The sequence below is a fragment of the Pelophylax lessonae genome, assembly GCF_965119305.1.
Source record: "Pelophylax lessonae genome assembly, chromosome: 12".
Classification (NCBI taxonomy): domain Eukaryota; kingdom Metazoa; phylum Chordata; class Amphibia; order Anura; family Ranidae; genus Pelophylax; species Pelophylax lessonae.
In genome coordinates, this window is record NC_138779.1 from 96,959,362 (window position 1) to 96,985,489 (window position 26,128).

Here is a 26,128-nt window from a genome sequence, read left to right on the forward strand (position 1 = left end):
CAGTGTACTGCAGTTATGTGGCGGCTGCAGCTTACGCATGTATTCGCAAACCAGTGCAAGGTTTGTTGCAGGCTGGCTGGTAAGTGAGCTGGGAATTTCTGCTTGTTGTTTTTTGACATGCGTCGCCCTTCCATGTGCGCCTTGTTGCAAAGGCCAGTTATAGGTTTGGGTAGTTGCCGTTTGTTTGCAATAACAGCACACAGAATTCTATTTTGACAGTTTCATTAAGGGTGATGAAATTACAATGAGCATTGACATCTAAATATGAAGTATTTGCTTTCTAAATGTGCCAGCATACTATAAAATAGATGTAGCCTTTTAACGTTTACACTCTTTCTTCTAGTACAGAATAAAAATATTCTGTACTTACCTATCTTTGTACTTCTTTTTAATAAAAACACAGCGAAGTTAGAAGTGCTGGGGTACCTGGCAATTGATACTAACCTAATCAATTTTTCAATACAAAATTTGCAGCCAGAAATATTGGTATATATTTATTCCAATTATCACTGGTACCAACATCATATTTTCCATAGTCTATTATTGAACACTGTGGTTAAAACAAAAACACTTAAAAGCAGAATTAAAACTAACCAATTTAACAATTTCCAAACAGAAAAAAGAGGAACTACACTGTATCTAAGCACCACAAACCAAAAGCGCTTTTTAATTCATTTTTACTATTGAAAGCAAATTTACACATCCATCCATGTCTCCATGCTTTATTTTGCTGAGAAAAAAATCCCTTGGCATTTCAGGCCCTGGCCATCTTGAGTAAGGGCAGATAATTCAAGTAGCACTTACTTCCTGGAATCCATCTGCCCTTAGCCCAGGCATGCAGGGTCTGCTTAGACGAGAACCCCCCTCCCCCCAAAGACTCCTACTTTCCTATCCAATTACTAATGCTAGCAGTATAAGGATTTAAAACGGTCAATGTTGATTGAGAGAGAGAATGAAGTTCCACTTTGAATTCAAGGCATGCCTTAAAATGATAAATATTAGAGCTGCTTATCTCAGCTCTCAACTAATCTGGCATGCCATAACTGATTACCAGTGCAGCACCGCAACAAGATGGCAGCTTCCTTGGCCGTAAAAGATGGGAGTGTTTAGTTCCACTTGTGCCATAGTCACAGTGGAATAGTCACAAGATCATCCCACGCTGAGTCCTTCTCCTTACTTCCTGGATGGTTCCTTCTTCTGGATCCACATCATTGCCTGCACTACATGGATAATTTCCATTGGCTGGCAAGCAGAGGGGTTCTCTCAGGACACAAAAGAATATAGGTGTCAAACTGAGGTAAGTGAACGGGACCAGCTGGCAAGAGTGAACATGTGGTCCTGGACTAAGGGCCACCTGGAAAAGGATATGTTATGGCACTTTTCCACTGTAAGTACCGGCTCGGCTCTACTCGGCCCTGCTTGGCCCGGTTTGCTTTTCCACTGCTGGTACCGCATTGTATGGTGTTGGAACGGTTCGGTACGGTACGGTATAGGTTTGCTTTTCCACTTAAGTAGTACTAAAGTTAAGTGGGTGGGATAACAACGGGGTGGGTGGGATTCTCTGACCAATCAGTGGCTAGTAGTGACTGCATGCAAAGGATTGTGGGATATGGTACCAGTTTGGTACCTGTTGGAACCACAATCGAGTAGGTACTGTTTTTTCAGAGCCGTACCGTACCGTTTGGTTCCATGCAGTGGAAAAGCAAACCTATACCGTACCGAACCGTTCCGACCCTATACCATGCGGTACCAGCAGTGGAAAAGCACAAAAGCGTGCTGAACCGTTACGGTTCCATGCAGTGGAAAAGCGCCATTAGAGAGGGGTGGGAGCGAAAGATGGGGGAAAAAATAATAAGTTCTTGCCTGGAGTTGGGCTTTAAGTAGCAAACCCCTCTAAGTATGCCCTAACTTTTTATTCACTTTCCCTTTTCTTTAAATAGGACTAGGAAAGGCATGCTAGCAGAAGTTATGGAACATTCCAGATCTAAAGGAATTCTTGTAATTAGTAACCCATTTAGAATGTTACACATCAACATGGAAATGTTTTTAATACTTGGATTAATGCTGCCAACACATTACTCAGCAGTTCTGATCAGCATAGGAGGTTGTAGAGATCACAACTGTGATATGCCAGAATCATGCGTGCTACACGACAAGAACATCTGATGGCATCAGGAGAAATGTCAGCTAAAGATCTGTCACATCACTACCACTTCAGCTGTGACAGTTATTGCACAAGCCAATTCAAACTGTCCCCGTGTTACTGCAAGTCAGAATATTCACTCCTACTTAGAAAATGATTCCTATCACAGGGATAGCATTACACGGGATAAGGACAAAAGCATAGAAAAACACGAACGTTAAAGGGGTAATTCATCCAAAAGTGATCTTCTCAGTATGATGGTGGATTCTGGTATAAGGAGTAGTTACTTCCTTGGCTTCCTATATTCCTGCTGGTGAGATCTCTTGGACATATTTTCTGGCTGTATTTTTACCCACCTTGGAGTACTGCACATTTCTAGACTTCTGCATTCTCCAGAATATAAAATAAACTAGCTAATGGGATTCCTTATAAAGGCCAAGGCAGGGGTGAGGGACCTCAGAGGTCTTTCCATGCAAGTTCCTGAGAAGAAACTGTTCAGCGATTTAGTGAAATTCCAGGCACAGCAGAAGCGGTCTGCAGAAAAGCATCCCCTGCAATCTATATAAATGTATCATTATTTCCACAAGAACAGCTTTTACTACATTATAAAAAAAAAAAAAAGGTATCTGGGTAACATACTATTCATCTGCCTTTACATCACTCCTCATGCAGGTGGGAGGACGATGGCCATGACATGCTGGCACACTACTGATGTCCTTAGTGGCGTCACTATGTTTAGAAAATTTGGACATTGCCAATGACTGTACTTTGGAGCCTGAGGCCCCTTTCACACATACGGTCCGTTCAGTTCATCAGTTCAGTCATGTCAAAATGTATCAGTTTTTCATCCATTTTTCATCAGTTTTTCTTCAGTTATCTGCTTTTCATCCGTTGTCATCAGTTTTTCGTCCGATCCGTTTTTTTGACGGATGAAAAATAGGGCATTTATCCGCTCAAAAAAAACGGACATTGACGGAAGCGGATGAAAATGGATGTTAACTGATGATCATCCGTTTTCATGTCCGTTTTTCATCCGTCAACGGATGGATAAAAAAGGACAAACGGACAGCATGTGTGAAAGGGGCCTAAAGAGTCAACTCTCATACATTAGGCAGGGATGGTTCAGAGGCCAGGGTAAGCTTACAACTACAGCTATTCCCATTGTAAGCTCTAAACTGCTCTGATTCCTCATGTATTGAATTGTATTGTAACTACAATTGTCTGTCCTCATGTTGTAAAGCGCTGCACAAACTGTTGGCACTATATTAATCCTGTATAATAAGAATAACCATGCAATACAGAAGCTTCAGCACCTTCCTCCACCCAAAAGTCTTAGGGCTCTTTCACACGGGCGGTCCGATCAGATCCGCCTGTCAATTTTTTTAGGCGGATCTGATCAGATGCCTCATTCAGCCCTATGGAGCAGCGGATGTCAGCGGTGACATGTCCGCTGACACCCGCATCCGATCCTGTCCGTGAAATCCGGACGGATGGAAACCCTATTTTCCATCCGTTCTGAAGATCGGATCGGATGGGATCGGATGAGAGCGGACAGGCGGTCCGCTCTCATCCATTTACCCATAGAGAGCAGCGGGGGCTGTGACACCTCCCTCTCCGAACTGCAAGCGGAGACGGAGCTGTCATCCGCCGGCTCAGCGGGGATCGCGGATCGATCTCCGTTGAGCAGCACGGATCCGCCTACGGAGGCGGACCGTGTGAAAGAGCCCTTATACTCACCCACCCATTTAACTCCCAAATCCACCATGGGCTGCCTACAAGGAGCTGAACAGCCACCTATCTTGCCACCTTCCCCTGAACTTTTCAAGACTAATTTCACTTTTAAAAAATAAATAAATGTATGCACATGATTTTGTGGGTAAAAAAATGCTCATTTATTATTTTTTACACTGCAGCCTACAAAGCATTGCACCTCTGATCAGTGGATTGCGGGTGCAATGTCAGGCTCCTGCAGACACTCATTACAGCTGTCTACAGCGACATGTTACACCCTAAATATGGTGAACATATAATTTAAAGCAGAGCCCCACCCAGTTGGGGAAGATCCGCTTTAAGGCCTCCTTCTCTCTTCCTCTTAATAAAAAATAAAAAACCTGGTTTTACTCCTCCCTCCCTCTCTGCAGTGTTCAGGGACACATCACAGATCTCAGAATACTGCACATGCACAGTGGGCACCCCGCTATGAAGCTGCAAGCTGTCACAGTCAGGTGCCCACAGTTCAGATACCGGCGCTGGGGAGAGAACACCAATGAAAATAGTGGCTCAGGTGGGCACATTGCTGGATCGTGAGACCGGCTAATGCCAGCGGGCTGAATAAAAAAAAACGGAACCAATTCCCCCATCCACACATTCAAGGCGGATACGGGAAACATCAATGTGTCATTGTATTCTGACAGCGGGACTCTCCCGGACATCAGAATACATCGATCAGCACTGCAGTTGACTGCAGGGCAGGGACAAGAGGTGGGCAGAAGGGGTGGCTGCCCTGGGTGCAGCGTGTGTTATAAGAATGGGGGCGCTGCAAGTACATTTTACTAGAAGGCTGACAGGAGTAGTGAGAGTGGCATCACTACTTCAGTCAGCAAAGTTCTGTAAGCGGCAAAGAGAAGGAGAGAGCCGGGAGGAGGTGCGGGCTGTGCTCTCTCCCCCTCCTCCTCATAAGCTTGCACATAAAGAAGGGGGCACAATTTGGCATCTTTGTCCTGGGCACTGGATGATCTTGTCCCGGCGCTGGTTAACTGGCTGATAGTGCTGATTGAAGCATAACTTTCCAACAAGTCCATACAAGAAGACCATAATTAGATGAATATTCCCCGAACATGAACAGCCGTAGATGGATTGAAATTTGGCTGGTCTCTGCTGAATCAGTCAAAATTTCGATTAATCTATGACTAACTTAAGTAGGTCCTCAAATTACATAGTTCTGGTAAAACTGGAGTTGTCGTACAAAGAGTTTATAGTAATTTGTGTGGCTAGCTTTATAATCACCTGTCCACACTCCTACCAGATCCCAAAGCTGCAAAGCTGCCAATGCAATATCTCGTGGATGGTCCCTCATTTCTGCACAGCAGTAAAGAGGTTTATTTATCAGTGTAGCCTTACCCTAAGTGAGACATACAAGAGAACAACAAACTGCATTTAAAGCCACAAATAGGCGATGAGGACCAATTAAAGGGACCTTAATCAAATGCCCCACACTAGCTCCCAGGCAGAGGATCAGTAATTCAGTTTAGAAGCAGTATGTGGAATGGCTGCTTCCATCACTGTCTAATCACAAATCAATAGGTAGGCAATGGAACAGGATTATTGCATGTGTAAAAGGAAATCCATTGTAAAACATTATGCTGGAAAACAATGGCTTATCTGAGCCAGGGGACTTGTGTGCACCCATTAACACCTGTAACCAAGCCCAGATCAGCACCTAGCCTTTTACTAGAAGGATAAATGAACTTCTAACCAATACAAGGCTGAACTAGACACATTTGGTCAGATAAGACTGCTTAGCTACTACAAGAAATAAACAAAAGAGGGCGCACCAGCTTAGTGCATTATCCCACATTTTTATTAAAAAAAAAAAATTGTCAAATTATACTCATAGGCATGTGAATTAAAATTACTTTATCAAATTTGTCGTCTGTAGCCCTGTAGTCCTAGGTACAGCGCACGCCAGAAAACAGAGGGACTTTGCCAGGGTCCTAACTGGTTGACGCATTTCGAAGGCAGTACCTTTTTCATCAGAGGCAAGTTTAGCTCGGGTGAAGATGGTGGTGCCTTAGAAACATGTCAGTTGGGCTCAAATGAATAAGGTGCTGCCCGCGAAATGCGTCAAGCAGTTAGGAACCCGGCAAGGTCCCCATGTATTCTGGAGTATGCTGTACCTAGGACTTTAGGGCTACAGGCAAGTAGCTTGATAATGCAATTTTAGTTCACAGGTCTGTGAGTATAATTTTTAATGATTTTTTATTATTATTTATTTCCCATTACAGTTGCTGATCTCGTCACTTATGGTACAGCAAATGGCAGTGCTTGCTGAATGAGGTAAAAGCTTTTTATTTTCTATGCTGGTTCAGGTTGTAATAGAAAATCTATGATGCAGTGAACCTGTGCAAAGTGGGAGCTCTGGTCCCAGCGTCTGCCTGCACCCCTTCCAGTACATAAGCTGGTCACAACAACTCCAGGATCAAAGAAGGGGAAGTTTAAAAATCTCCATGTGTATATGGCAGACCGGGTCATAAATGCCTACCTTTTTTTTTTTTTTTTTTTTCCCCACATCTTTCTCTGCCTTCAAGGAGCTTACAATCCACAATCCTTAAAGTGGTTGCATAGCCACTGTGTAATATGGCTACAATCCCCTGTGTTACATTAAATGATGTGCCCAGTGTATGCGTTTTTTACAAAAATATGCCGCTGTATACCTTCTTTCATAGTACCGCTTGGCGCTCAAGTGACTGCTAGCTGCTTTCCTCTCCCAATCTGACAACTACAGCAGGAGGGGCCGAAAATACCCTGCTGTCAGCCGGGAGGAGGGGAGGGGAGGGGAGGAGAGTGGCAGGGGGCCTTTCCTCTCCTTCTGCTGCTATCATAACTGTGTAATATTGCTACAATCCCCTGTGTTACATTAAATTATATGCCCAGTGTAGGTTTTTTTTTTTTTTTTTTTTTAAATATGCCACTGTATACCATCTTTCATAGCACTGCTCATGTGACTGCCCAGCACTCTCCACGGCTGATGTCAGCAGGGGATTCTCAGCCCCTCCTCCTGTAATTGTCGGATCGGGAGAGGAAAATGACTAGAAGTCACGTGAGTGGCGCTATGAAAGAAGGTATACGGCGGCATATTTTTAAAGAAAAACACATACACTGGGCACATAATTTAATGTGATGGGGGAGGGGTGGTCGCTGACAGGCTTGGGGAGAGGATAGAGGAGAGACAGCAGATGACGGAGACACAAAAACTGACCACGTTGTCAGGGGCTCAGCAGCCGTGATTAACGTGGTCAGTTTACAGGGGGGGGGGCAGCACCAGGCAGGATCAGCCAGGAATTTTAGATTTTACAGGGGGCCAAATAATGCAGCACAAGCACTGTGCGGTTAATAATGCTTTAAAGGAACAATATAATTTTCATTTTTCAGGGTTAAAACCTTAAACTCACATTCATACAGATATTAGGGCCAATTTAGACAGGATCCAGTTAACCTACCAGAATGTCTTTGGAGTGTGGGAGAAAACAATAGTACTTGGAGGAACCCCACACAAGCACAGGGAGAATGTGGCAACTCCAGGCAGGTAGTGCTGTGGTTGGGATTCTTGCCTAGGCAAGATAGATATGTCCCTGCTCCTGGAGCCTGCTGGGGGAGGGGAGAACCGGTACACACTGCGCAAGAGGCCAAACCTTGAGTTATCTCATCGGGGACTGGCTGCAAGAACCTAGAAGAGACAACCAGCTCCCAGGGATGTCAGAGAGGAAGAAAGTGGCATGGGACTTGGCCTTCAGCCGTAAGACAGCAGAACACAGGAGGGCAATGTTGGATTTGCTGGGTATGTTGAGTATGCGGCTTGATGATAACCAAGCAAAACAAGTAAGATAGAACAAACGAAGGGAAAAAAATAAATAACTAAAAATATTAATAAAAAAAGTATATATTTATTTATTTATTATTACACATACATACATACATACATACATACATACATACATACAGTACATCTCAAGGGGAGACTCAGGAAGTGAGTTTCCTCTTTAAAGTTGAAATGTGCTTTTCCTATCCAATTTTATATTACGCGTGTTACTCAACACATGTAAGGTTCACACTGTTCAGGAGACCGCATTACATCTGGGAACATACCATTCTTTTATGCAGGTTGCGTATACAACATCTTACGGCTCATTACCAGTCAATCAGCAAGGGATTTATGAAAAGATGACAGTTCTCTACAGAAAGGAGGACAGTAAGAAATATTGCCATGGGGGGGCAAGGAAAAAAAAAAAAAAAAAATATCTGCTTCTTCATACAACCACAAGGCGATTATCACTAATAATTATGTATACTGGCTTTTTCAATGGCACTGTACAACACGCTGCATAGATGCGCAATACTGATTAGGTGCACCTGGCCACGGTTTGTGTTGGATGTGCATTTTAGGTAACAATTCCTGTCTACAAAAACCTTTAACAAGACAGATGTACAAATTGTGAAGATGGAAGCGATTTGTGTTCAACATGAATTTTAGTGCTAAATAATAATAGGGATAATAAAATATTGTCTAAATACAACAGTCCTATATATTCTTCCTTCAGTCATGGTTAATACTGGAAACCCTGTGATTTAGTGCCAGTTCCCGCATCGCACACTGGTTCACACTGAGATCTGTGTAATCGCTGGGGGGTGTTAATGTAAAGTTAATATCACCCCAGACAGATTGCAGTGCGAACTGTGAAATGGTGAAGGAATCGGATCGCATAGGTGTGAACATCCATGCGATGCAATTCCAGAGTGAACCAAAAAAAGGCTCCTGCAACATTTTGTTGCGAATGCGATGCAAGCTCAGCCGTACTGGCTGAAATCGCATTGTACAGACATCGCATGTGATCTGCACAGTGTGCACCGGCACTAAATATTGGTGTACTTTGTGTACTCCTTCCAGATTTGTGCAGTAATGCAGTGCGAAACTTTACTCAGTGGAGGGGCTTCCACTTCTAAAGACCAGTCACTGCTGTGCTCTTTCTTCATGCAGAGAGATTGGTCTCCTATCTGCCCCCCCCCCCTGTAGCTTTAAGCAGGCAACCTGTAGTGGCTGGAGCCTGCTGGGTCTCACCCAGAAATCTGCTCTGCAGGCAAGGTTCATAAGGACATTTGGGGTGGAAGAACTTGACTGGCTTGCACAGAGTCCTGACCTCAACCCGATAGAACACCTTTGGGATGAACTAGAGGGGAGACTGCGAGCCAGGCCTTCTCTCCAACATCAGTGCCTGACCTCACAAAAGCTCTTCTGGAAGAATGGTCAAAAATGGTCAAACATTCCCATAGACATGCTCCTAAACCTTGTAGACAGTCTTCTCAGAAGAGATGAAGCTGTTATAGCTGCAAAGGGTGGGCCAAGTCAATACTGAGTCCTATGGACTAAGACTGGGATGCCATTAAAGTTCATGTGTGTGTAAAGGCAGGCATCCCAATACTTTTTTTAAGATAGATAGATACCCTTTATTACTCTTAGTTTACTCTTATCAGCCCTGATTAACTCCTTAAAGTCAGCCATAGATGGTTCGGATCTTGGGCGGTTCCTGCTGAACTTGCCAAAATTCTAAACATGTATGGGCAGGTTGAATGTACCCCGAATCGATCCATCCATTGACGTGGGTACAAACAGCAAGTTGGATTTCCGGCATGCTATTACTGCTGCCAGCAGCTATAGCTGCTAGCAATGATCAATGTTCTCCCAGCAGGAACGGCTCCCCGGACAGGACAAATTACAGAATAAATTGTGCACATTTTATGTGTAGTAACAATATTTGTTTTTTAAACTAACACTGCTAAAAAAAAAAAAAAAAAAAGACAAATGTGCCTTTGTTGAGCTTTGTTGCAATCCTTATTATCTAAGGATTGCAAAAAAAAAAATTGTTGCAAGACAATATCATGAAAAGAAAGCCTTGTTTGTTTAAAAAAACCAGGCAGGTCCGAGATACTGTTGGAGAAGTTTAAAGCCGGATTTGCATACAAAAAGATTTCCCAAGCTTTAAACATCCCAAGGAGCACTGTGCAAGCGATAATATTGAAATGAAAGGAGTATCAGACCACTGCAAATCTACGAAGACCTGGCCGTCCCTCTAAACTTTCAGCTCATACAAGGAGAAGACTGATCAGAGATGCAGCCAAGAGGCCCATGATCACTCTGGATGAACTGCAGAGATCTACAGCTGAGGTGGGAGACTCTGTCCATAGGACAACAATCAGTCGTATACTGCACAAATCTGGCCTTTATGGAAGAGTGGCAAGAAGAAAGCCATTTCTTAAAGATATCCATAAAAAGTGTCGTTTAAAGTTTGCCACAAGCCACCTGGGAGACACACCAAACATGTGGAAGAAGGTGCTCTGGTCAGATGAAACCAAAATCAAACTTTTTGGCAACAATGCAAAACGTTATGTTTGGTGTAAAAGCAACACAGCTCATCACCCTGAACACACCATCCCCACTGTCAAACATGGTGGTGGCAGCATCATGGTTTGGGCCTGCTTTTCTTCAGCAGGGACAGGGAAGATGGGTAAAATTGATGGGAAGATGGATGGAGCCAAATACAGGACCATTCTGGAAGAAAACCTGATGGAGTCTGCAAAAGACCTGAGACTGGGACGGAGATTTGTCTTCCAAAAAGACAATGATCCAAAACATAAAGCAAAATCTACAATTGACTCTCGGTTCACATATATGCGATGCGGGAAGGCTGCGAATTCGCAGCCTGTTCCCGCATCGCACACGCACCCCCGGCAGTTCACACTGCCATATGCGATACGCTGGGGGTGTCAATGTAATCTTAACAACACCCCCAGTTTGATCGCATATCGCAGTGCGATCGTGCAGCTCGCACAGGATCGGATCGCACAAGTGTGAACCGCTGTGCGATCCGATCCTGATGCGGCTAGAAAAAAGGGTCCTGTGCGTGTTCGGTGCGGCTGCGGTGCGAATTTAGCCATACAAACTGTATGGCTAAACTCGCACCGCACAGCCGACCGCATGTAATGTCGGAGCAGTGCGCTCCGATATTACATGCGAACCCCGCACACGCACAAGTGTGAACCGGGGGTGAATGGTTCACAAATAAACATATCCAGGTGTTAGAATGGCCAAGTCAAAGTCCAGACCTGAATCCAATCGAGAATCTGTGGAAAGAACTGAAAACTGCTGTTCACAAACGCTCTCCATCCAACCTCACTGAGCTCAAGTTGTTTTGCAAGGAGGAATGGGCAAAAATTTCAGTCTCTCGATGTGCAAAACTGATAGAGACATACCCCAAGCGACTTACAGCTGTAATTGCAGCAAAAGGTGGCGCTACAAAGTATTAACTAAAGGGGGCTGAATAATTTTGCACGCCCAATTTTTCAGTTTTTTATTTGTTAAAAAAGTTTGAAATATCCAATAAATTTCGTTCCACTTCATGATTGTGTCCCACTTGTTGTTGATTCTTCACAAAAAATTACAGTTTTATATCTTTGTGTTTGAAGCCTGCAAAAGGTCGAAAAGTTCAAGGGGGCCAAATACTTTCGCAAGGCACTGTATTACCTTGTTATCTTTAGTAATGACAAAGTTACTGCAAAATAAACAGGTTCATAGTAAAAATGTAAAAAAACTGCTCTGGTCCATAGGGGGTGAACAGATGTGAAAGGTGAAGTGGTCAATACACAAAAATGAAACAAATACAAGCATCTACAACTCAGCCTTCATTCACATGCTGCAACTTGTCATGTGATTTGACCTGTCAAATTGTATGACAAGTCACACCCTATTGCCAGTAATTGCACTGTTAAAATCGGTGCGACACCGACCTTGTGGTGCCGCATAGGTTTGAAAAAAGTAGTTCCTGCACTACTTTTGGTGAGTTTGAGTGCGACTTGCATTGACATTTGTGCATGAAGCCACAGACCTCTTCCAAGTCGCACTGACATGCAGCTTTGAGATTGTGCAATTTCAGATAAAGAGGCACGATTTTAAAGCCACATTCAATGTGAATGAGGGCTCAAAGCATTTTGACATGAAGTGGCGCTAATGCTACAGTGTAAACAACCATGGGTGCTGCAATGCAAACATTTTGAGGTGTTCACGGAGCTTCAAAAATGCTCCTGAATCACTTAAGAAGCAAGTGTACCTTAAGCTTACCACGGGTTGCAGGAAAAGAAAATCACTTGATTCCCCCATCAACAGTCAGTGTTGATGGGGGAATCCCTCCCATGGAGCCATTGTGTTCCCCTGGCAGGGGGTGGAGGGAGCCGTCCCTGTTGGAAGAACACACAGTGATTATTGCTTGTAGCTTTAGCCACTGCCAATATTCACATGACAAATCAGACAGGTTCACTGTACCCAAGTTGATTGATTGGATCAACGTGGGTGCAATTAGCCTGCCCATACATGGTTCGAATCTTGGCTGGTCCCTGCTGAACAGGCCAAGATTTGACCTGTCTATGGCCGGCTTTAGAGAAGAGCTCCTACCTATCATAATTTACAACCTAGTGATGAGAGGTAAGAGAACAAGATGGCCATTTACCAGATGCCAAGATGGCATAACAGGCCAGAGCAGGAGTTTGACTACAAGGGAGGACTTTAGGGCTAATTTACACTTCTCCATGCGAGTTAATTCTGTTTAGAGCCTGCATTGAAATGTGCGTTAATGCAACGCATGGTAAAGTAAATTAATAAAAAATGGCTATATTGAACCTCAACCCATTGACATGAGTTCTTTTTGTGGTGTGTAGTGGTGCATTGCTTTACAAAAAATAGTGCAGGGACTTTGTGTGTTAAGGCTCCTTAAATTTCCCAGTCAAAGTGAACAAAGATGCCCAAATACAACTCATGTAAACATAGGTTTTACAGCATGCAGAGGTGTAAATGGGCCATAACTAGAGAAGGAATAGTAGTATGGTAATAGTCTAGAACAGCCTTTTCTCATCTAGGGTTCCTCCTGAGGTTTCTTGGGGTACCTTGAACCCACACTGGCCATCAATTGCACTGACCACTAATGTTAGGGGACACCACAGTTTTTGCTGTTCATGTGTCTTTCCAATTATTATTACATTTGAATTCAATATTACTAAAAAGTTGTTCAGAGCAGGAGGATGTAAAAGATGATCTGCCCAGGGTATAAGATATGCTTGGTAACCATATTACCTTTTCTAATATTTAAACTACAGTACTAGTCTATTGATCACATATTGTTCCATAAACTGCAGGTAATATTAGATTTAGATAAAGCTCCCCAAGACCTGAAAATATTTCAAGGGTTCCTCTTGGATAAATGGCTTCTCCATTCAGTGTTATAATCTAGAGAAGGGGTCTTCAAACGATGGCCCTCCAGGTCGTTCAGGAACTACAATTCCCATCATGCCTAGTCATGTCTGTGAATGTCTGAGTTCTACAATGCCTCATGGGATGTGTAGTTCCGCAACAGCTGGAGAACCGTAGATTGAGGATCCCTGCTCTAGAGCCAATTGTGCACACTACAATAGACGAGCCCCACACAAGATGAGCAGTATACACGGGACTATGGGTTAGCACAAGAGACACCACAACAGAGGCTGGCTGCTTTGAGTGATCTACCCAACAGAAGGAAAATTCCTTTTGTGTATATATATATATATATATATATATATATATATATATATATATATATATAAATAAATAAAATAAAATAAAAACGAACAGAAAGCCTTCTCCAGCATTCCACTGATCAATAGTAATTGTTGGGAATTCACACCGAATGACTGGAAGGGATGGGAATGGTTCAATAACATAATATTCCACATTAACCTGTTTTAGTGCTGCAATGAAGCAAATGAAGTGAAGAGCATTCTATGTAATGAGAAAAGGCTAAACCCAGCCAGACAGCAATAACTGCTTAGCAACCCCCCCACGTACATCCACTGCGGCAGGGCAGCTGCTGTGCACCGAATCACATACCTGGTAAACGATCAGTGCTTCCGGGTAAGGTGTACACTCGCCTACCCGGCTATGTTGCCATTTGTTACAGTACAAGATGATCAGCGGGTCCCGGCTAATGATTGATCAGCGGGAACCACTGATCAGCCCCATTATTCACAGAAGAGAGCTCTGTGTTGGTAAACAACACAGATCTCTGTACAGTGAGTGCCCGTTCACATACGAGCGACGCTACTTCGCACCGCGACCTCCGAGGTAGCGGTGCGAGCAGCGCGCCGCGACCTTGGAGCGGCCGCCACGGACTTCATAACATTGAAGTCTATGGCGGTCGCCTCCTGGTCGCCCCAAAGAAGCTCCGGACCCTTTTTCTAAGTCGGAGCGACTTGTGTCGCTGCTATTAGAACGGGTCCACAGCTTCCCTATGGGAGGCGACCTGTGAGGCGACCAGGTCGCCCTAGTGTGAACCGGGACTGAGGCAATCTTGCTGTTTATTTTTTATTGCAAAAAAAAAAGATTGCCTAATAAAAACAGCATAGAATACACACATTACACATTGTTAGGCTCACAGTTAAGCCCTTAATCGCCCCTAGAGGTTAACCCCTTCCCAACTAGTGTCGTTAGTACAGCGACAGTGTAAAATATTAGCACTGATCACTGCATTAATGTCACTATTGATGTCAGTTAGTGTACCCTCCAGCCAGCGTCAGCTAGTATCAGATTGCCCACCACACTATCACAAAAAATTAGATTTTTTTTTTTTTTTTAACATGTTTACTGTATATGTTTTATAGCAGAAAGTAAAATATAGAATTTATATGCCATCTCATATATATATATATATATATATACACACACACACACACACACACACACACAGAGGGTGATCTCCCTAATGGGTGCACAGGCAGCAATAAGAACTGATGAGCGTTCGAATCCCTCTCCACTATCCAAAACTAAAAAAAAAAAAAAATGTTGCCCTTCGTTATACTTTAAAAAGGACATCTTGTACTCCAAGGGCCAAGTCATACTATGGATCCTGTCGGTGATCACAACTAGGATCTCTAGTGCAGGAAGACTAGAAGGAAACAGTTCTTACGCAAATCCAGCTCTTAAAAATGATGATCTGCTCTCAGGATGTCAAATGGTTGAGAAGAGGTTTAGGTTTTTGCACTTCCCCTTTTTCCAATTTAAAACTGAAGTTTAGGTAATGAAGTATGTCATGTTGTGTAGACTTGTAAAAAATCTTCATTGTAGGGATGCCAGTCCTCTTCCTGGCTCTGAACATCTGACATGCAGGGGGTTAATAGCTTCAGGCTCCGCCATCGAGTAAAGTTCTTTCATTGCTTTTACTGCCAGAAACACAATCGGTGAATGTGGGAGAGAATCCTGCGACTCATCATTCCTTCACACATTCACAGACTGGGTTACAAGTAATAAATCAATAAAAACACTTCTCAGTAGAGGAAGGGGGGGGGGGGATCCAGTCGGAACATTCGTAGTAGGGATGGACAGATATTGTTTTTACAGGACCGATACCGATTTTCTGGCCACCCTTCAGGCCGATAGCCGATTCTAGGTGCCGATATTCTGTACATTTAAAGTTTTTACACTGTCATTTTACATTTTTTTTTTATGATCCCTTGTGACAGTAAAAGGCAGTGACAGGTACTCTCTATGGAGTTATCTGGGGTCTATAAGACCCCAAACCCCTCCTTTGCATTTAAAAGCATTCAAAACACCAAGTTTGGCTGTTTTGAATACGGTCATCGTTTTAAAATCTGGCGCCTCTAAGGCTCCAGTAACCGGTAGTATTGTCATGACATCGCTTCTGGGTTACTACATCGGAGACCTGATCAGAGCCGATTCCAGCTTTGTTTGGGTCTTTGGCCAGCTGTCCATGTGGGAGCTGGTCGCTCAGGCCTCCCGGTGGGACGGGAAACCCAAAATGGAGTGGCAGGAGGGGGCGACATTCCCCCCTGCTGCTTGTAATAACAGCTGAGCAGCTGATTGGCCGCATTGGTTGTTATTACATGAGACTTCATTCAACTTTAGACATGACAAGTCGCAGCCCATTGTTTGCACTGGCACCTGTTCAGATCGGTGCGACCTAAAGTCGCAGCAATTTTGAAAGGGTGCCTGCACTACTTTTGTGTGACTTTAATCCAGAGAATGCAACGTTGGATCAAAGGCGCTCTGGCACTGGAAATTGTGCGACTTTGGAGATGCGCTAATGTAAATCGAGCATAAAAAAGGTTTTTGTGCAGAATCTAAAATTCTAACTTACGCAAACTTGCTTCTGCAACAGGAAGTACTCAATTTCCTTCATATAAAGGATTGTAAGAATTGACATTACATATTAAAAGTAGTAGTTGTAAAGGCTAAAAGGTTTTTTTTTTTTTTTTAACCTTCATTCATTCTCTGCTCAAGGCTCCGTTCACATATCAGTGTCCTGCGATTCTGCCCACGATTCCGAATCACGGCAAATTGCGGGACGTCCGCACATTTTCTGTCACTTCCAATGGCACCCTAAAAGCAGTACGATTTTGCAGCGATTGTCGCCTGGCAAATTCGTAAGACGCCTGTCGCCCAACTGAACATCTTGTACTCTTGGGGCGACAGGCGTCACGCGATTCTGTTTGCGTGATTTTAATGCAGCAATCTTGGCAAAATCACGCCACGTTTGGGGTGCCATTGGAAGTGACGAAAATCGATCTGGGATGCCGATATGTGAATGGAGCCTTAAGGTAAAAACCCTTCCAACATTAGTTCACATTGGAGCATGACGCATGACAAAATTGCAGCCTATAATCAGTGCAACGCCAACTTTGTGGCGCCACAAGCATTTGAAAAGCATTTGAAAAAGTAGTTCCTGTGTTACTTTTGGCGATTTCAGGTGTGACTTGCATAGACATCTGAGTATGAAACCGCACAGATGGCTTCCAAGTTGGACCCGAAGTCGCACTGACATGTGCCTTTGAAATCATGCGATTTCAGAAAGTCACATAATTTCAAAAAGTAATTTCAAAAAGTAATTTGGTTACTACTTAGAAATTCAAGATTCAGTTTTGTGAACTACCATGTGTTACTGCAAGATACGACAGCTTATTCATTTGCACCTTACCACTGTTTTAAAAAAAAAAAATCGCACACAACCCATTTTTTTTTCATGCATTGCCTGTCATTGTATTCCTATGTTGGGATACCACTGAAAAAGAATGGTAATACGCAATGATTTGACCATTAAAAAAATGTGAGTTTTAATATTGCAAAGGGTAATGGCAGCATTGACGTCTCCTTATATTGTAACATCTACATGCTGTAACTTCTCTAAAAATAACAAATATAGTTTATGATGTGCTTCTGCCCCCATACTGCAGTTCTAACTTTGGGTGATGACACTTTCTGAATGGAGGATGTGGCTGGTGTGTGCAATTCTCTGGTCATGTGCCTGCTGAGTACAGCAAAATCTACTACATGTAGAAGCAAAGCATGATTCAACACACCCAACCCATTGCATGATGGCATAACCCTGCCAGGAAAAACCCACAACAGCCTTTGTCAGGCCCAGCCCTTATGTACAGTATTACCTGGAACCAAGTGGAAGCATGTTTCCCTATAAATTTTCTATGTCTAGGCAATCTAAGAAAATAAAAATATCCCCCATGGTGGGGCTGTGCCCACATTGAAAGGGTTAAAGGCTTCTTCTGGCTTTTTACTTTCCCAATCCTCTGCTACGCTAGCAGACAGTGCTCCCCCATTCTGGGGCGGTGGACTGCATTGTTGACGATGGCCCCCATGCTGTGGCGGTGGCCCCCCATGCTGTGGCGGTGGACTGCATTGGTGGCAATGGCCCCCATGCTGTGGCGGTGGACTGCATTGGTGGCAATGGCCCCCATGCTGTGGCGGTGGACTGCATTGGTGGCAATGGCCCCCATGCTGTGGCGGTGGACTACAATGGTGGCAATGGCCCCCATGCTGTGGCGGTGGACTGCATTGGTGGCGATGGCCCCCATGCTGTGCCGGTGGCCCCCCATGCTGTGGCGGTGGACTGCATTGGTGGCGATGGCCCCCCATGCTGTGGCGGTGGACTGCATTGGTGGCAATGGCCCCCATGCTGTGGCGGTGGACTGCATTGGTGGCGATGGCCCCCATGCTGTGCCGGTGGACTGCATTGGTGGCGATGGCCCCCATGCTGTGCCGGTGGACTGCATTGGTGGCGATGGCCCCCATGCTGTGCCGGTGGACTGCATTGGTGGCGATGGCCCCCATGCTGTGCCGGTGGACTGCATTGGTGGCGATGGCCCCCATGCTGTGCCGGTGGACTGCATTGGTGGCGATGGCCCCCATGCTGTGCCGGTGGACTGCATTGGTGGCGATGGCCCCCATGCTGTGGCGGTGGGTCCACACGTACAATATAAGTCTATAATCCCTGCAGCAGTCTAGACGAGGACCCTAAACCGCTACAGTGCAGGGAAGAAGGAGCTGATGAGACCAGGCTAGCAGCACAGTGGAGCCTGCTGGAGCAGAGGATCAGATAAGTAAAACTGCTTTTTCGGAATACGTTCACATTGGAGGCAGGTTTGAAATCGTACGAGTTCAGTTGAACTCACATGATTTCAAACCTGCATTTCATTGTGAGTTTGGGGGCGATGTGAAAGACATTGGTGCGGGTTCCTGCACCATTGTCTACAGAAATTGCCCTCGAAGTCGCCAAAGGTAGTGCAAGATCTACTTTTGGAAATCGGTGCGGCAGATTTGAACGGTCCCGTTGCTGGCAATAGACTGCAATCTGACATGTCAAATCACCCCAATGTGAACGGGGGTTCAAAGTCCGCTAGACATAAACAAGCTTTCAGCCCTTGCAGTGCAGACATAGCCCCTCTACAGGTTAGGATTACATTATTTTTTTTTTAAAAGAGTACAGTTTAACAATCCATAGCTACGTGTTCCTTAAGTTACCAACAACACAGCACACATGTGACAGCAGAATGGGTGGTCGCTGTCAGTGGACAACAACTTGGTTAAAGCAGAGTTCCACCTAAAGTGGAACTCACGCTCATTTGTTTCCTCCCTCCCCCCCCCCTCTGCATTTGGCACCTTTCAGGGGGGGTACCTGTTTTTGACAGGTACCCTTCCCCACTTCCGGGATATGGCGCTGCGGTGCCGTCCCTCCGCCAATAGGAATGTGCAGCGCGCTTCGGGCATGCGCAGGAGGGACCAGCCCGTGAAGCCTCAAGGCTTCACTGCTGGGTTCCCTTACCGGCATTGGCGGCGGCAGCACCCGACAGCCGATGGAAACATCGGCTGCGGTGCCGACATCGCTGGACTCCAGGACAGGCAAGTGTCCTAATATTAAAAAAAGTCAGCAGCTACAGTATTTGTACAGTATTTGTACAGTATGTGTAGCTGCTGACTTCATTTTTGTAGGGGGTGGAGGGGGAGGCCGAACTCCGCTTTAATTCCACAATTTGCACTGGCCATTTGCAGCCAGGCTCCACTATGGGAGCTGCCAGGTAGGCATCAGAAAGTGCTTTTGACACGTTTATGGTGCGGTTTTTAAAAGGACACATGACTAAAAACTGCACCAAAAACGCTGTGGTGCATTTTTGAGGAGTTTTTAAGGCACTTTTCAGGCGCTTCCTATTTATTTTAACGGGGAGGAGCATTTTGGTGCCTTTTTTTTAGCTCCCCAAACATACTCTAAAGATGGTGCAAGCAGGATTTTTCTAAGCGCACCACCCCAATGTGAAAGCATTCATTGATTTTTCTTCAGCTTTTCAGGTGCTTTTTTAATGCAAAAGAGCCTAAAAATCTCAATTTCAAAAGGGGCCTTAAAGTGGAATTTCCGCTTATATGCTCCCCCCTCCCCTATGGTGCCACATTTCATCCAAATACTACTATCGCTATTTTAAACAAAAGAGAAAATAAAAATACTTTGACATTTGAAGGTATATTTAAAGTAAATCCTTTTTTAGCTTTTCGTAGCCTGGTTACTGTATAAGCAGAAACAGAGCACACTGCCTAGTGCACACATAGTTACATACATACACAAAACCTGCATCTAATGAAGGCACATGGACAGGACAGATCACTTAATGGATTCCCTCTAATGGAGCATCCATCTTGGTTTTTTGCATTTAGGGGCTGGGGGGGTGCTGATCACAGAAGTTTTTTTTTTACCTTAAGGCCCCTTTCACATTTGTGCAACTTGTCCTGCGACTTGGGACTGCAAAGTTGCATGACAAGCCGTACCCCATAATTTCCAATGAATAACGTTCATATTTGTGCAACTTCAAGTCGCAGAGACTTCAAAGTAGTCCCTGCACTACTTTGGACCGACTTTAATACAACTTGAGGTCCAAAGACCTCAAGATTTCACAGGCATCGCCTAAAGACGCGCGACTTTTAGGTTGCGCAAGTGTAAAAGGGGCCTAAAACATAGAATGCATTAATGTAAAAAACCTTCTGCCTTTACAACTACTATAAAGCCTCAGTTGTCATGACATCACTACCGCTTACTGGAGCCTTAAAGGCGCCAGATTTTAAAAAAAGACAGTATTCAAAACAGCCAAACTTGGCGTTTTGAATGCTATTAAGTTGAGGTACTCCATAAAGAGTACCTGTCACTGCCTATTACTGTCACAAGGGATGTTTACATTTCTTGTGACAGCAATAAAAAAATAAATATTAAAAAAAGGACAGTGAAAAAAAAAAAAAACAAAAAAAAAAAAATAAAACTTTAAAGCGGAGTTCCACCCTGGAATACTTTTTTTTAATAAAAATACCCCCGGGACAGTCAGGGCTAGTACATTCCACAATGGCTAGCCTCTGATCTGTCCCGGGTTGCACTTACCTTTTAGGACAAATACTTACCTTGAAAAAGTATTGTCCAGCGCTGCCATCTCAGGTGTGGACAGCTTGAAGCCAGCGCGATCCTCTTCTGCATCCTCTTAAGTCTTCTTCGGTCCCACGATGCACTGCACCGGCCCCGCCGTCACTTCCGATGCGCGCGCATCATCCCTCCACAGCTTCTGGGCATGCCCAGAAGCTGTTTAGAAGGGAATGACGCGCGCGCCCCGGAACTGACGTCGGGGCCGGTGCAGGCGCAATGATTCCTGGGAGCGATGACGTTCAGCTCCCAGGAATCATTGCAGAGCCAGGAAGTGACGACGGGCTGCGGCCACCGAGGGGAGGAAGAAGGAAGTAAGGTAAGTATATTTTCTTCACTACGAGGCAAGTAAAAAAAAAAAAAAAATGCAATTATCCATTTGTTTTTCAGGTAACCCAGAGCGAGAAGATGGAGGTAAGTATCATTTTAGGGTGGAACTCTACTTTAAATGTGCAGACCATCGGCGCATATTGGCTATCGAACTGAAGGGTGGCCTTTAAAAAACAATATTGGTCGATCCCTAGTTAAAACTGGTGGCGTTTATCAAGAGTGCCCAACTATGACCACTCTTTCTGACCCCCTGATTCAAGTGGGTTTTGCATTTCTATGGAGTTGTAAGGGAATGTAAAAGTTGAAGGGATTGTTAGGACTCTGAAAAAAAGAAAAAAAAATTATATTTATAAAAGCCCCTCTTCTCCACTGCCAGCGCTCCTGGCTCCTCCCCTCACCGAGTGTCCCCATAGCTAGATGCTGCTGCTATGGGGGAACTTGCATGGGCTTGCTCCTGAGCCAACTGTGTGTGCATAAACATACAGAGCATGCCTTTGCCCCTCCCCCCCACTCCCTCGTAACTGGCTGTGTATGACAGCGGCAGGAGCCAATGGCTCCCCCTGATGTCTCTGAGCCAATGAGGAGGGAGGAGGAGGGAGAGAAACGTTGCTCTTGAGCATAGCATGGATTGAGATCGGGTTCAGGTAAGTATTGGAGGGGCTGTGGAGAGAGTTTCATATGGGCTTTTTTTTTTTTAACCTTAACCACCTAAATACCGGGCATTTTCACCCCCTTCCTGCCAAGGCCAATTTTCAGTCATGCAATGCTGTACCCAAATTAATTTTTTTTTTTTAATTCTCTTCCCACAAATAGAGCTTTCTTTTGGTGGTATTTAATCACCTCTGGGTTTTTTATTTTTTGCTAAAATGTTTTTTCTTAGTTTCTATCAGAACATTTTGTAAATAAGTAATTTTTCTCCTCTACTGATATGCGCTGATGATGCTCCACTGATGAAGCGGCACTAATATGCAGCACTGATTGGCATCACTGATGGGCATTGACTGGTGTCACTGATGGGCACTATTGGGGCTGCCCTGATTACCTATACATGTCTCCCCTGTGAGGAGATGCCACTGATTGGCTCTCTTCTCCTCACACTTTGTCAGTGTGAGGCGAGGAGAGCAGATAAGGGCTGGCCCAAGACATTGTGCTGCCTGGGTCCGAGAATGAAATGCTGCCCCCCCCCCCCAAAAAGAAAAACATTCACGCCCTCCAAGAGGCCCCCACATTCTATAGGACTATGAAAGCAGTCAGAGGGGTGTGAGTGTGTACGGAGTGACAGCAGGAGCAGGACAGAGCAGTAGACACTGGGCAGATGAGCGCACCAGGCTTTCTACTGTCTATAGTGCCACAGTGCCCTGCAGGGCTAAGGGCATGGTACAGAAGAACGCAGGTTGGCAGACATGGTACAGGAGAATGCGGGGCTGCGGGCATGGTACAGAAGAACGCAGGGTGGCGGACATGGTACAGGAGAATGCAGTGCTTCGGGCATGGTACAGAAGAATGCAGGGCTGTAGGCATGGTACAGGAGAATGCAGTGCTGCGAGCATGGTACAGGAGAATGCAGTGCTGCGGGCATGGTACAGGAGAATGCAGTGCTGCGGGCATGGTACAGGAGAATGCAGTGCTGCGGGCATGGTACAGGAGAATGCAGTGCTGCGGGCATGGTACAGGAGAATGCGGGGCTGCGGGCATGGTACAGGAGAATGCGGGGCTGCGGGCATGGTACAGAAGAATGGGGGGCTGCGGGCATGGTACAGAAGAATGGGGGGCTGCGGGCATGGTACAGAAGAATGGGGGGCTGCGGGCATGGTACAGAAGAATGGGGGGCTACGGGCATGGTACAGGAGAATGCGGGGCTACGGGCATGGTACAGAATAATGCGGGGCTACGGGCATGGTACAGAATAATGCGGGGCTACGGGCATGGTACAGAATAATGCGGGGCTGTGGGCATGGTACAGAATAATGCGGGGCTGCGGGCATGGTACAGGAGAATGCGGGGCTGCGGGCATAGTGCATGGTGGCTTACAACACAAATGTGGGCATATTTTCCCTGCCCAGGAGCTGCATACAGTCAGTACTAAAGGAATATACCTGTATGTTATACAAGCATGCACCAGCATAATCCTGAATACAGCCAAGCATAGTCATTCATGTCCATGGGCAGCTGCATGCAGCAACTGGGCTTCCTGGGCAGGGGAAATTTGGAAGAACGCACATTGCACAGGCTCATGTACAAGAGCACATACACAAATTGATGGGAATTTAGGTGGCTACAAGTTTACAGGCCGTATACATCTCGCCTAACGCAGACAATCGGCAGACGGATTTGCGTATATACGAGTACACCATCACCTGCCTTCAATTTGTGGACGCTGAAGGTATACCGCACTTATCACTCCCAGAGGAGAGAGTACTGCCATATTGTGCGCTATACAGTTATTTGTGGTCATGTACACCAAGCTTCAGTCAACGCTAAGATCCTCTTTAACTAAACCAACCAACATGACCTACTCAATACAAAATGTACAGTATTGCAAGCTGTAGATATGTATATACAGTATATATTTTTCCCACCTTTATGTGTATATATATATATATATATATATATATATATATATATAAAACATTGAATATGTCAGACACGATGAGATTATAGGATTAGTAGCAGTATATGATCATCACTTCCACCAGGGAGAATCCCACGAGATGGGATCTGCATCATTGGAATTCCCTGATCGCCTCCTCTCTCCCCGTTATCCCCAATGATCGCCTCCTCTCCATTATCCCCAATGATCGCCTCCTCTCCATTATCCCCAATGATCGCCTCCTCTCCGTTATCCCCAATGATCGCCTCCTCTCCATTATCCCCAATGATCGCCTCCTCTCCATTATTCCCAATGATCGCCTCCTCTCCATTATCCCCAATGATCGCCTCCTCTCCATTATCCCCAATGATCGCCTCCTCTCCATTATCCCCAATGATCGCCTCCTCTCCATTATCCCCAATGATCGCCTCCTCTCCATTATCCCCAATGATCGCCTCCTCCCCATTATCCTCAATGATCGCCTCCTCTCCATTATCCCCAATGATCGCCTCCTCCCCATTATCCCCAATGATCGCCTCCTCTCCATTATCCCCAATGATCGCCTCCTCCCCATTATCCCCAATGATCGCCTCCTCTCCATTATCCCCAATGATCGCCTCCTCTCCATTATCCCCAATGATCGCCTCCTCTCCATTATCCCCAATGATCGCCTCCTCCCCATTATCCCCAATGATCGCCTCCTCCCCATTATCCCCAATGATCGCCTCCTCTCCATTATCCCCAATGATCGCCTCCTCTCCATTATGCCCAATGATCGCCTCCTCTCCATTATCCCCAATGATCGCCTCCTCTCCATTATCCCCAATGATCGCCTCCTCTCCGTTATCCCCAATGATCGCCTCCTCTCCATTATCCCCAATGATCGCCTCCTCTCCATTATCCCCAATGATCGCCTCCTCTCCATTATCCCCAATGATCGCCTCCTCTCCATTATCCCCAATGATCGCCTCCTCTCCATTATCCCCAATGATCGCCTCCTCTCCATTATCCCCAATGATCGCCTCCTCTCCATTATCCCCAATGATCGCCTCCTCTCCATTATCCCCATTGATCGCCTCCTCTCCATTATTCCCAATGATCGCCTCCTCTCCATTATCCTCTATGGAGAGTGACTGCACTGTGTGTTGTATGGTGAATGACCTGCAGTTCCAGCTCTAGCACCGCTCTGCTCTCCCCCCATCCACTCACCTTTATTGGCCACTTCCCAGGCCACCTCGAAGAGGACGGTGTTGTCGAGGTCGAAGTCATCGTCCCAGTCCTCCAGCCCGGTGAGGGAAGTGACTGACCTCCTCTCTCCCCGTTATCCCCAATGATCGCCTTCTCTCTCCCCATTATCCCCAATGATCGCCTTCTCTCTCCGTTATCCCCAATGATCGCCTTCTCTCTCCGTTATCCCCAATGATCGCCTCCTCTCCATTATCCCCAATGATCGCCTCCTCTCCATTATCCCCAATGATCGCCTCCTCTCCATTATCCCCAATGATCGCCTCCTCTCCATTATCCCCAATGATCCCCTCCTCTCCATTATCCCCAATGATCCCCTCCTCTCCATTATCCCCAATGATCGCCTCCTCTCCATTATCCCCAATGATCGCCTCCTCTCCATTATCCTCTATGGAGAGTGACTGCAGTGTGTGTTGTATGGTGAATGACCTGCAGCGCCAGCTCTAGCACCGCTCTGCTCTCCCCCCATCCACTCACCTTTATTGGCCACTTCCCAGGCCACCTCGAAGAGGACGGTGTTGTCGAGGTCGAAGTCATCGTCCCAGTCCTCCAGCCCGGTGAGGGAAGTGACTGACAGGCTGCGAGCCAGAGGCATCCTGCAGGCTGCTAATGGACGGAGCTACAAGGGTTAAAGTATGGCTGAATGTCCTTGAAGTGTCAGCTCCTATGCAGCCCTCTTCCTCCTCCAGCACCACTGCGGACCCCCGCACCGCTGACAGAGGAACTGCTACAATGTAACTAACCAGTCTTCAGGAGGGGCGGGGCCACAGCAGCCAGAGCAACCTCACACACACCCCCCTCTGCCCACAACCAACATGGACCCGCAATATCAAATGATACGCGTTTATTTCTTGCATGGCTTGTCACTGATTGGTGGATGGAAACACATGTATATACAGAGGAGATTTTATTGGAGTAGCGGATCTCCAGGAGGGGGCGGGTTGAGTTTGATGCTCGGTCTATGGTGGAGAGAGCTGATTGGTTGAGGAGGTGTCAATCAGTGACAGCTCGTGGGCTACGTGCTTGTAAGGTGAACTTGTCCTGTCCTGAGGTCAAAGGGTCCATTGTCATGAATAGCATGAGGTAATGTGTGCTGCCATCTATTGTAGGCCTTCCACTGCACCTCAGCAGTCATGGCAGAGTTTAAAGGCATAGTTTACCTTAACCTACAGCTGCCTATGTAGGAAAGGGGTGTCAGGAGATAAAACAAGCTGTGCAGCTTTCACCAATGGTGAATAATACCCTTAGCATAGGTGTAGGATTAGGGTT

At 45.6% G+C, this 26,128-nt stretch overlaps 1 protein-coding gene across 1 annotated transcript in view; it reads right to left on the bottom strand.

The window, feature by feature from the left end:
* Positions 1-25,638, bottom strand: part of GYS1 (glycogen synthase 1) — a 117,121-nt gene extending 91,483 nt beyond the window's left edge. The window contains exon 1 of the mRNA XM_082273724.1: positions 25,337-25,638. Coding sequence (XP_082129850.1) covers positions 25,337-25,454 — 118 coding nt within the window. The 5' untranslated portion in view covers positions 25,455-25,638. The remainder of the gene's footprint in view (positions 1-25,336) is intronic.
* Positions 25,639-26,128: the final 490 nt, after the last annotated feature.